This window comes from Littorina saxatilis, linkage group LG9, assembly GCF_037325665.1.
Source record: "Littorina saxatilis isolate snail1 linkage group LG9, US_GU_Lsax_2.0, whole genome shotgun sequence".
In the NCBI taxonomy this organism is placed as follows: domain Eukaryota; kingdom Metazoa; phylum Mollusca; class Gastropoda; order Littorinimorpha; family Littorinidae; genus Littorina; species Littorina saxatilis.
The window spans coordinates 23,528,632-23,540,193 of record NC_090253.1 but is presented as its reverse complement, the minus strand read 5'-3'; the positions used below and the strand labels follow the sequence as shown (position 1 = coordinate 23,540,193).

General features: G+C 43.4%; 1 protein-coding gene across 1 annotated transcript; it reads right to left on the bottom strand.

The window, feature by feature from the left end:
- Positions 1-2,131: 2,131 nt before the first annotated feature.
- Positions 2,132-9,327, bottom strand: LOC138975647 (uncharacterized). Its single transcript, XM_070348382.1, has 5 exons — positions 9,276-9,327; positions 4,858-5,472; positions 4,037-4,406; positions 3,443-3,621; positions 2,132-2,951 (listed from the first exon to the last, which is right to left on the bottom strand). The coding sequence occupies exons 2-5, from the start codon at positions 4,990-4,992 to the stop codon at positions 2,799-2,801; spliced, it is 837 nt and encodes a 278-aa protein (XP_070204483.1). The 5' UTR covers positions 4,993-5,472; positions 9,276-9,327; the 3' UTR covers positions 2,132-2,798.
- Between the last annotated feature and the right edge of the window lie 2,235 nt (positions 9,328-11,562).

Genomic DNA, 11,562 nt, shown 5'->3' with positions numbered 1-11,562 from the left:
ATATTCTGAGATAGAGAAATGGTCGCTCCTTGCATGAAACGGCATAAAATAAACAATAATAAAAAATGTTTTAAATAAGTGAGGTACATGTTTAGGATAGGGGGGGGGTTGCGCAACCCCCATAACCCCCCCCCCCCCCCCCCCGGTAGTCCGGCCCTGCAGACTGTCGATGTCTCACGACGACAGAACCGGAGTTAGACCGACATAGCGTGGAAGAAAACTTTGACACACGACAAAAGTCCGAAAAGTCTGTTATAATCATTACAGGCCCGAAACCATTCCAAAAACACCATCGCCCTTTCACCAAAACAATACACATTCTTTTGCGCAAAAAAATCGACTTTTTGTCTTCTTCTTTTTTGTGTGGTAGTGTTTGCGTAGAAGAGAGAACGCATCTGCAAACGACTGGAAAACTTTGAAAGACACAACAATGTTTCAAAAAGAATAGTCCAAAATCTGAACGCTAACACACGCGCGCGCACGAACCCAAATTCAATTGTTAGCGCGAACAAACGCAAAAAGTCGTGTAGGTCAGGTTGTCAGTTTCTTCAAAGATCACTCACGTTTTGCAGGACGTGTCTGTGTGTGATGCGTACGTAGTCTGCTTCCTGTCTTGAAAAGTAATAACGAATATCATATTGTACTTCGTTTGCTAATTAGGATAGTTGGTACTGAAGTATATCGGGGAACAGACACAGCGTTTTCCCATCGTCAATGCTTTGCGGACGACGAGAGAACAAAAGTTTGTTTTGTCTCACTTTGACCTATCTGTTGTAAGGTCACTTTTGGATTGGGGTCAATAGACGCTGTGCTTCACTCAGCTCTGTGTGCAGTCTGTCAAGCGTCTCTTTGAAGTACAGCGCTCTTGCTAACATCCAGGTTTATCTCACACACACACTCACACACTCACGCGCGCGCGCACACGCACACACACACACACACACACACACACACACACACAGGGAACACGCGCGCACAGACCCAAGGCAAAAATCCAGGACAATTCAGAACTATGAAAACACGTCAGAAATAAAGTCGGTTTTTTTTTTACATTTAGTCAAGTTTTGACTAAATGTTTTAACGTAGAGGGGGGAATCGAGACGAGGGTCGTGGTGTATGTGTGTGTGTCTGTGCGTGCGTGCGTGTGTACGTGTGTGTATGTAGAGCGATTCAGACTAAACTACTGGACCGATCTTTATGACATTTGACATGAGAGTTCCTGGGTATGATATCCCGAGACGTTTTTTCCTTTTTTTGATAAATGTCTTTGATGACGTCATATCCGGCTTTTCGTGAAAGTTGAGGCGGCACTGTCACGCTCTCATTTTTCAACCAAATTGGTTGAAATTTTGGTCAAGTAGTCTTCGACGAAGCCCAGACTTCGGTATTGCATTTCAGCGTGATGGCTCAAAAATTAATTAATGACTTTGGTCATTAAAAATCTGAAAATTGTAAAAAAAAAAAAAAATTATAAAACGATCCAAACTTACGTTTATCTTATTCTCCATCATTTTCTGATTCCAAAAACATATAAATATGTTATAATTATTTGGATTAAAAACAAGCTCTGAAAATTAAAAATATAAAAATTATTATCAAAATTAAAATGTCGATATCAATTTAAAAACACTTTAATCTTATTCCTTGTCGGTTCGTGATTCCAAAAACATATAGATATGATATGTTTGGATTAAAAACACGCTCAGAAAGTTAAAACGAAGAGAGGTACAGAAAAGCGTGCTATCCTTCTCAGCGCAACTACTACCCCGATCTTCTTGTCAATTTCACTGCCTTTGCCATGAGCGGTGGACTGACAATGCTACGAGTATACGGTCTTGCTGCGTTGCATTGCGTTCAGTTTCATTCTGTGAGTTCGACAGCTATTTGACTAAATGTTGTTTTTTCGCCTTACGCGACTTGTTTCTATTTTTGTTATACTTTGAAATTTGATGTAGCCCACAAAACCCCAATATAAAAAATAAAATTAAAAATTAAGTAGCAAAATCTACAGAAGCTAACAAACAAAGTCAGAATATGTTCTGTTTTCTCCAAAATTGGAGAAAAGGGTGATATGTATTGTGTTCAACAATCAAAAAGCACATTCTGCATTTCACAGGCATAACTATCAGTATACTGCAACTAATTTTATTACAGACAAGACGAGGTAAAACCAAATTACATAACCTGACTGGCTGCAACATAAGAAGTCAAAACAGCCCGACCAATACTTGGGGGTCAACTAGCAGAGAACATACTGTACATCAGAACGCGTACACCCATATAAAGGGAGACAATTATTCTTGGTGGTGGCTGTTGTACAATTCAGGAATAACTGATCGCGCAAAAGAGTTCTGAGATCACGTTTTCCACGAGAAAAATGTATTTGATGATGACCATCTGGCTTTTTGAAACTATTAATGTCGTGCTGACCTTTTTACGTGACTGAAGCGTGTGTCCTGTCCTTGTTCCAAAGTGTGTTTAGCATCAGGATGTGTGATGTTCAGTGACGTTTTGTGCTAGTAGTAGGCTACGTAAGAACAGTTTAGTTTTACTCTTATTTTCTCCATTTCACCCCTGGATTCAAGACACGGCTATATTGCAGAACTATTAATATCAATGCCTCAGGTATTCCCAAAAAATAATGTGAATTATTCAGGGGGTTATCTTATTCGAACAATTATGAACTGGTGATAATAAATATTTACATCAATAGCATTGTTTGTAGCTGTATGTTATGGTTCGTCTTGCACAACACACTGTTGGATCGTGCGGGGAGCGGTGGAGGGTGACGAAGGCGGTCACAGCAGGTCCAGCTCATACTGGCCTTTATATCCCATACAGTAACAGTATTCACCTCCACCATCCCACTTCACGTCCACCCTGCCTGCTGGATCCCAGCCCTGTGTTACTGCTAGTCTTGACGGGATGGCCGTCACTGTGCCTGTCAGGTCCTGCACACAGTACACACTGTTCACTGCTTGTATGTCATTGGTAGTGTGTGTGTGTGTGTGTGTGTGTGTGTCTGTGTCTGTGTCTGTGTCTGTGTGTGTGTATGTGTGTGTGTGTGTATGTGTGCGCGCGTATGTACGTGTGTGTGTGTGTGTGTGTGTGTGTGTGTCTGTGTCTGTGTCTGTGTCTGTGTGACTGTGTGTATTTGAATAATTATGTGCGTTTGCTTGAATGCGTGTTTGCATTGTCATGTTCCTCTTTCGTGTTGTCTCTTTACACTGCCTTCGGAATAAAGTGTGTGACACATGAACAGAACAGCAACAGTAACTAAGATGCACCTGAAGCAAATACAGATGTCTTACCGGACGGCGACCAGAAGCAAATGCTGAATCTGAATATTAATAAATTCTGTTACATTCCAGTGACACCTGCGCCTGAGTGACAGAGATGGTGACAACTGTGTGTCAGACAGGAGAGGAACACGATGTCTTACCACATCGTCCCATGCCAGTTTGACCCGGTCCCCAACTCTGAGAACTTTGGCCAGCGCCGCCCATCTGGGTTTGTCTGCAGTCCGCCGTGTTGTCGCTGTTGTCGCTGTAGATGTGGCTGGTGCTGGCTGTGTAGGCTGCTGCAACGTTGTAGGTGTCGTGGTGGGCTTTGTTATCTGTCCTGTAAACAGATTTCGGTCCTTGAAAATGTTCGTTTTATGTGTAAGCCCTTTATTGCGATTTTGTATTTTGTCATCATGTAATGCCACGTTCTCGCAAAAAAACAAGTCTCATACTAATGTAAAACGATCCAATCGTGTCTGAGTATTCCAACTACTGTTGGTAATGCAAACCAAACAGCTTTCAACACACACACAGCATAATTATATCCCATTATATATCATATATCATCACACCATTAGATGGTAGTTACAGTTTCTCTTCTTCATAAAACAATTGCATTTGTGAAGTAAGTTTTCTGTTGACTCTGAAGCCTTTGCGTTGTACTGCAATTAATGGTGTAAGAGATCATCGGGGTGACTAATCGACTAACATGGAGGGGAAAGAACTTCACAGTTGCAGAAAGACTGTCGTACCCAGTGAGGCGATGTCAGCCTTCAGTTGATCCAGTTTCTGCAAGTTGAAGGTCAAGTCTGCGGTCTCTATCTTGCGTGTCGTTCCGGTCTGTGACTCCAGGTCGTTCAGGCGTGACGTCAGACTGTTCACCATCCCCAGCAGAGCCCCTCCAGACGCTGACTGAACCAGCTTTTCTACGCTGGCAGTGTTCAGTGCTAGGGCCGCCCGCCATTTCTCCAGCTCCGCCAGTGACGTCCTGGTGGCGTCTTCCTCAGCTTGTATCAGCGTGTTGACCTCCTGACGTCGCTTCTTCACCCACTGCTCAAGGTCATCGAACGTGTCCTTGGCCTTTTTTCGCATGGAGGGGAACATGCTCTTGACCTCTTTAATCTGAACGAGTAGACAACACAAATGACTTTGCAATCTCTAAAAGTCGTTTTAAAACAAGAATGCATAAATATTTTGTGTTGAATTTGAAGGATAAGTGTTTGTGCTGTTGTTGAAAATGAAATTAATCAACGATACAGTATACATTCACCACACTAACAGCTGTCGCTAAGATCATAATCTCATAAAACCTCATGCAAGTTTACTCGGAAACGATTAAAAAAATATGTTCGATTTAGAAGAAGCAAATAAAGACAATACAGCTCGTTTTAACATTCTTTTAATCTCAGAACGAAAACAAAAATAGAAATACAAACGAAACGAAAAAAGCAGCCTTCAAAAACCCATTAACTTTTGTTTAAAACAATTACACATTAAATGCACAAAGAAATTGAGCTAAACAAAAATGTTACGGAAAAAAACCTCAATTAAATTCTAAAGGTTAAACCCAGACCTGTGCTGCCAGTGCTGTCTCCATAGCCCTCAGTCTCTGTGCCTGTTGTTCCAGTTCTCTTCTCTTCTCTATAGCCACGTCTGTGATGGCCTTCACCTCTGCACAGCTGCGATGATTGGTTGTCGCACACAACATGCAAATTAGCTCTCGGTGGGTGGAGCAATAGACTTCAGCCGGCCTATCATCATGCACGTTACATGTTGCGCGGTTTATCTCAGCCAATCGTTGCGGACTGAGTTTGTTCAAGTCTTCAATGACGTGTTTTCTGGTTCCCGGTACCTTCTTGTGTTTCCTGGTGCAATCTTCGCAGAGCTTGACGTCACACTGCAGGCGTTTTGTGACTGTCCACTAGAGCCATGGTGGCCAGGTCAGTGGGCAGGTCATTGACCAAAGTGTCAAGGTCACGCTGACCTCGGGAGGTGGAGGGCAGGATGCGGGCCCTGCAGAGCGGACAGCCTCCCTTGACCCCTGCCTTGTGCAGCCACGACACGACGCACTTTTTGCACACCAGGTGTGTACACGGCAGTATCTTTGGCTCTTGATAGCCGTCATGGCAGACAGGGCATTCTGGTAGCTCACTGCTGCTGCTGGCTGAAGCGGCGGCCATGATGACTTCTGTGAACACACACACACACACACACACACACACACACACACACACACACACACACACACACACACACACACACACACAAAACAGGATTTCAAAGTTTAGTGGAATTTGTTTGAGGTCAACTAGAAATTGTAAGTCAGATCAAAACATTTATGTCTAAAAAATAAATAAAGTAAGAAACGTTTTACGACTAAGAGTAACGAGCCCAACAATTTAGCCGTCTGTAAAATACCATTGCCTTGTGTTTAAAGTAAACAACAACACAAAAAGCACTGCTTGAGATTGGAGGGAAGGGTTGTGTGGGGGTGGGGCAGCAGACACAGAGCAAGAGACAGACGGTCAGATGGTCAGACGGAGAGAGAGAATTAGCTCACACAGCCGGAGAGCAACTTTTGACTTCAGTAGTAAGTATCTTCTAGTTAGAAGACAGAAGCTCTATAGGTAAAGGGTTTAATACTTCAAGGGAGTAAATTATGCATATCAGCATAGCATATAAAGCTCCTGTCAAAAACATTGGTTATTACCCTTAGACTGACTCGACCCTCTTTCTCTTTCTCTCTCTCCCTGGCATGTTACAACCTCTTCTTATTATGCATTTCATCTCGGAAAATGTGTGCGTTAATTGGTGTGTGTGAGTGTGTGTGTGTGTGTATATTTCTTTATTTGGTGTTTAACGTCGTTTTCAACCATTCAAGTTTATATCGCGACGGGTGTGTGTGTTGCTTTTACTATCAAGCATAATGATATCTACTGTAATAGTTTCATGCATTTGTTGTATGCATTTAATGACTGCTTCAGATGTGTATATTTGCATATAATTTGCTGTGTGTGTGCCCACACACATGTGTATCTGTATGTATGTATGTATGTGTGTGTGTGTGTGTGTGTGTGTGTGTGTGTGTGTGTGTGTGTGTGTGTGTGTGTGTGTGTGTGTCCGTGTCCGTGTCTGTACGTGTATATCTGTGTATGTGTCTTGGTGTCGTTTGACAATGTTTGCTTAAGTTATATCATCTTTCCAAGCTATGTTTTCATGATTATGTGTCAACATTTGGCAGGCTCTTTCTTTATTTTGCCTCACTTATTTGCATGTGTAGGCTATTTTTAAAGCCCAATGTATCACACCCTTATTAATTTCGTTTTATACACCAATTTCATTTGTCTAAAAATTGTCAAAATCAACTCATTGATTAGAACAATAAAACATCCATCCATCCATCTATCTCTCTCTCTCTCTCTCTCTCTCTCTCTCTCTCTCTCTCTCTCTCTCTCTCTCTCTCTCTCTCTCTCTCTCGCTGCTTGTTGAAAGTTATTTGTCCAATATTGATATTAATTGTTTTAGGCTAGCACTCACACAGTTCAGACTTGGTGTTTTGCCAATTAATAACAACCTTAAACGATTCAGAATCAAGATATTGTAGTTTTTGCAAAAATGTAGTCGAAGATGAACACCACTTCCTCTTATGCTGTCCATTATATTCTGATTTAAGAAAAAGATTTATAGGAAGTACGTGTGTATATTCTGTGTCCACCATTTTATCATTTTCAGGTGTTACCTTATTGCTATGTTTATTGTTCACGCTATACTACGTCGACAACTGCATGCTGAAGTGTTGACATGTTAGAGTAGTGTCCCTTAACCCACGTTCCCCTTTTCCCTGGTCTGTATATGGGCCAATGGCCACAAGTACAATAAACCATCCAAAAGTCCAAAATCTCTCTCTCTCTCTCTCTCTCTCTCTCTCTCTCTCTCTCTCTCTCTCACGTTCTCTCTCTTTCTCTCTCTCTCTCTTTCTCTCTCTCTCTCTCCCCCTCTCTCTCTCGCTCTCTCTCTCTCTCTCTCTCTCTCTCTCTCTCTCTCCCCCCCCCCCCTCTCTCTCTCTCTCTCTCTCTCTCTCTCTCTCTCTCTCTCTCTCTCTCTCTCTCTCTCTCTCTCTCTCTCCGTCACTGTCTCTCAAAAATAACCATCCCTTTACTCAAGGATTTGTAAGCAACGACTGAGTAACTGATCAGAATTATAGGCCGTGTGAAAAATGACACCAAGCTAGCACGGTGTGTCAACTGATTCCGGCTATATCGTTCGTACGCCGGATGTTTCCGTTCAGACAGCGTTATTTTCGGCACTTGGTCGAGGAAAATAGATAGCGGATGAATCGTGTGGGCAGCGCACATTTGTGATATTGCAAGGATTAGGTTAGCAAATCGATTGGGCTATGTGTAAAATAAATACCGAGGTACGTGTGTCAAGGGAAAATGTGGTGGTAGTTTTGTTTGAGTACGGTACCCCTGAGCTATCGTGGAATAAGTATTATTTCCGAGCAGTCTCTAAAACCCCATTGAAATGGTCTGGCGGAATAGCCGACTCGCCTAATTTGAATAGGTAAAATCAGTGTTTTGCTTTAGCGAGGGACGGTTGTGCTGTGTGATGCGTCTTATGCTGTTACCCCTCTGTGTAAATGCAGTGATCGAGAGGTTGACCGTGCAAGCGTTATACGCCAGAGAGAGCAATAGGATGACTGATGCGAGCGGATGTGTTTGTTGTGGTGTGGGATGAAAGTGTTTTTATTAATTAGAGTAATTAGGCTTTATTTTAGTGCCTGATTCAAGAGGAACGGAGTCGGCATGTTTTCAAAAATCAAGTGATTGTACACAAGCAATTAGTTTCTATAAACTTCTGTTCAAGCGAAATGTCGGAACAGGCAATGGTTTTAGTGCTCATGTGCAAATCAGGGGTCAGTTTTGATTACAAAGCGAGAAAAACAAGAACATGTCGGGAAATCATGCAATGCTGCCACGTTTGACCCGAGTGTGCAACCATAAGGTCGACTAGCATAAGCACCTTGGTATTTATTGTACACATAGCCCAATCCTTCTGCTGCCTAATTCTTGCAATAATAAAATTATGAAGAATGTGCGCTGCCCCACACGATGTACCGCAATTTTGTTCCTCGACCAAGTGCCGAAAATGACGTTGTATGAACGGAACCATCCGGCGTACGAACGATATAGCTGGAATCAGTTGACACATCGTGGTGAGGCTTATAAATTCCGCCTGGTGTGGGTAGTAACCCAAAACCGAAAGAAGATACTGACGCACAATACACTCCAGCCGAAGCGTACAAAAGGAAAAAGGTGAAGCGTACAAAGTACAGACAGATATGCATAAACCAAGTGTCATTCTCTATTTCTCAAGTCTACCTACTTCTAGTGCAGCTGTCGCTCGTATGCAAGACAAGGCTAATATAATCACAACGTGACCTACAGCCAGTGTCTCTTTACTTCATAAACCCAATGGCACACACTTACAATGAATGACACACGGACACAATGACCATGAATGACACACGCACGCACTGACACAGTCAAGAACACTGATCCAAATCAACTCACTATCAAAAGCACATTATTTTTGTCTCAGTTTTACCACACCTCTGCGGTTCTCTCTGATTGCAAAGTTTGGTAAAGTCGACCCTATTTATAACGATCGTCCAAGGGACCAACCAAGAAGGTGTCGTTGTAGAGAGGTGGTCGCTACGAAATGTTAATTCTAGCTTTCAGAAAAAGAACCTCGTTTTGGACCCTTTGGGGTGGTCGTAAGGGGCAGGTGACCGTTACTGAGAGGTGGTCGCCGCGGCAGGTTTGACTGTATCTCACAACAACTTTGTTGAGCTTGGACATTATTTATCAAGTTGAACTTTATCCACACAAGAACCTGAAAGCAGATATTACGAATCACACAGCCTGTGGACAACTAGTTTACACAGAAATTACAACGCAGTGTAAAAAACAACAACTTATCGACACATACCTGTCTCTGTGGATTTCTACACAGCACAACATTTAATGGAGAAGTCTTTCAGAAGTCTTTCCTGGAAATACCGTAAAGTACCTTGTAAGCGCCCCCCCCCCCCCCCCCCCCCCTGTGCACCAATTCCGACCCAAAGTAGGGGGTGGGCGCTTACTAGGTACTACACCCTATGCACGAGCAGTTTTCAGTAAGAAATGTGATCTTTGATCACTTCGTAATCATATCTTCTTTCTTTTTTTATCTTCCATTGTTTTTCTTGTTCGTATTGTCATTAGAAGAGCTTGGGGAGACAAATGTCGTAGCATCTTTTTCTTGTCTGCAGTGGTGCCGCTGTCGGCCGCACTGTGTCTCTGTTTCCCTTTAACAAGGGGTACGTCTTCTGGATATGGGCAGCAGTCTATTTTACTTGGCCAAAGACTGTTTTCGGCAGAAAGAGGGAGAGAGAGATAAGAGAGAGAGAGATAAATCAGAGAGAGCGAGCAGAGAGAGAGAGAGAGAGAGAGAGAGAGAAATCAGAGAGAGAGAGAGAGATCAGAGAGAGAGAGAGAGAGAGAGAGAGAGAGAGAGAGAGAGAGAGAGAGAGAGAGAGAGAGAGAGAGAGATCAGATAGAGAGAGAGAGAGCTTCTTCTTTTCCTTTCCGGCCTGGTGACATAAAAGGGTAGGCTATCGCGATTCTCGAATCCCTTTTCTATCTTCCCCAAACTCACTTGCTGTTTGCGACACATTTCCATTGGCGTTATTATCCAAATAGTCAAGAGCTGACAGCTTAATGCAACGGTGTACGATTTGATCAGCGGCATCTTGTTAATCATTGACTTGCAGGCGTTTGATAGGGTTTGCAAGAAAGGGAAATCATTCACACAACTAGCAGATCAAGTGCGGAATTTTTATTTCCCCTGATTTCAATGGTGTAAAGTGGGGGGTGGGCGCTTACAAGGTACTATACCCTATGCACGGTTTTGGACTAAAAGTGGGGGGTGGGCGCTTACTCGATACTGGGCGCTTACAAGGTACTTTACGGTAGTTGTGAACACGGAAATGAATTGGAGGCGTAGCGTCAAGTGTGTGGTTCATCAAGAACCGTAAGCGGTGTCTTTCTTCGCTAGAGTTACCTCCGCGTACTTTCGGTTCCGTGCAAAGTGAAAGTAGAGCGGTGGGAGAAGGTGGCAGGGTTGCTGCTCGACTGCATGGGTTCATTGCGTGTGTGTGTGTGTGTGTGTGTGTGTATGCGTGTGTTTGTCTTTTTGTGTGTGTATGGGTCCGTGTGTGTGTGCATGTGTCCGTCCGTGTGTGTATTTGTGTGTATGTGTGTGTGCGTTGTGTGTGTATGTGTGTGTGTGTGTGTGTGTGTGTGTGTGTGTGTGTGTTTGTTTGTGTGTGTGCGGGTGTGTGTGTGTGTGTGTGTGTGTTTGTGTGTGTGTGTGTGTGTGTGTGTGTGTGTGTGTGTGTGTGTGTGTGTGTGTGTGTGTGTGTGAGGGAGACGAAGAGAGAGCGAGAGTGTTTGTGTTTGTGCGTGTGTGTGTGAGAGAGAAAGAGAACAATAATTGTTAATGTCTAATGATAGACAGGCACGCAGTGCTTGGATGTTGCCGATAGCCTGTCTGGGCATTGGTGAACACAGATTTCAACTCAAGATGTAAAAGAAGTCTATTGTTGACAAGTCTTTCCTTAAGCTTCCTAACACAGCTGAGGAGACTGATGGACAGGTGGCTTCGTGGATCACACCTGTCCTTCTCCTTTGTCAGGACAGGCTGGGTGTGAGCTTCTGTCCAGCACGTTGGAATCTTGCCTGTTGACCAGCTGTGGCTGTAAATGACCACAAGGAATCGTGTTGCTCCTTGTCCCGGGTGTGTCAACATTTCGTTGGTGATTCCGTTAGGGCCAGGCATCGTCTGACGCTTCAGTCTTTTCAGAGAATCATTCAACTCATCAGTGGTCGATGAGACGTTCCGTCATGCAAGACTCCAGATCTGCCTCAGTCTGGAGTTTTGAATCTCCTCGGTTGTTCTCCTGGAATCTGTGTACTCTGTTTGGAGCTCCTTTTCTCTTTGTATTTGCAGCTTGATAGATTCTGACAAAGACAAGCACTGCCTCCGGGAATCTGTGTACTCTGTTTGGAGCTCCTTTTCTCTTTGTATTTGCAGCTTGATAGATTCTGACAAAGACAAGCACTGCCTCCGGGAATCTGTGTACTCTGTTTGGAGCTCCTTTTCTCTTTGTATTTGCAGCTTGATAGATTCTGACAAAGACAAGCACTGCCTCCGGGAATCTGTGTACTCTGTTTGG

Coding starts and splice junctions, on each gene's coding strand:
- LOC138975647 (XM_070348382.1), bottom strand. CDS start 4,992: ATGTTGTGTGCGACAACCAATCATCGCAGCTGTGCAGAGGTGAAGGCC. Junction 4,407..4,857: donor AGACAGCACTGGCAGCACAG/GTCTGGGTTTAA, acceptor CTACTCGTTCAG/ATTAAAGAGGTCAAGAGCAT. Junction 3,622..4,036: donor GGCTGACATCGCCTCACTGG/GTACGACAGTCT, acceptor ATCTGTTTACAG/GACAGATAACAAAGCCCACC.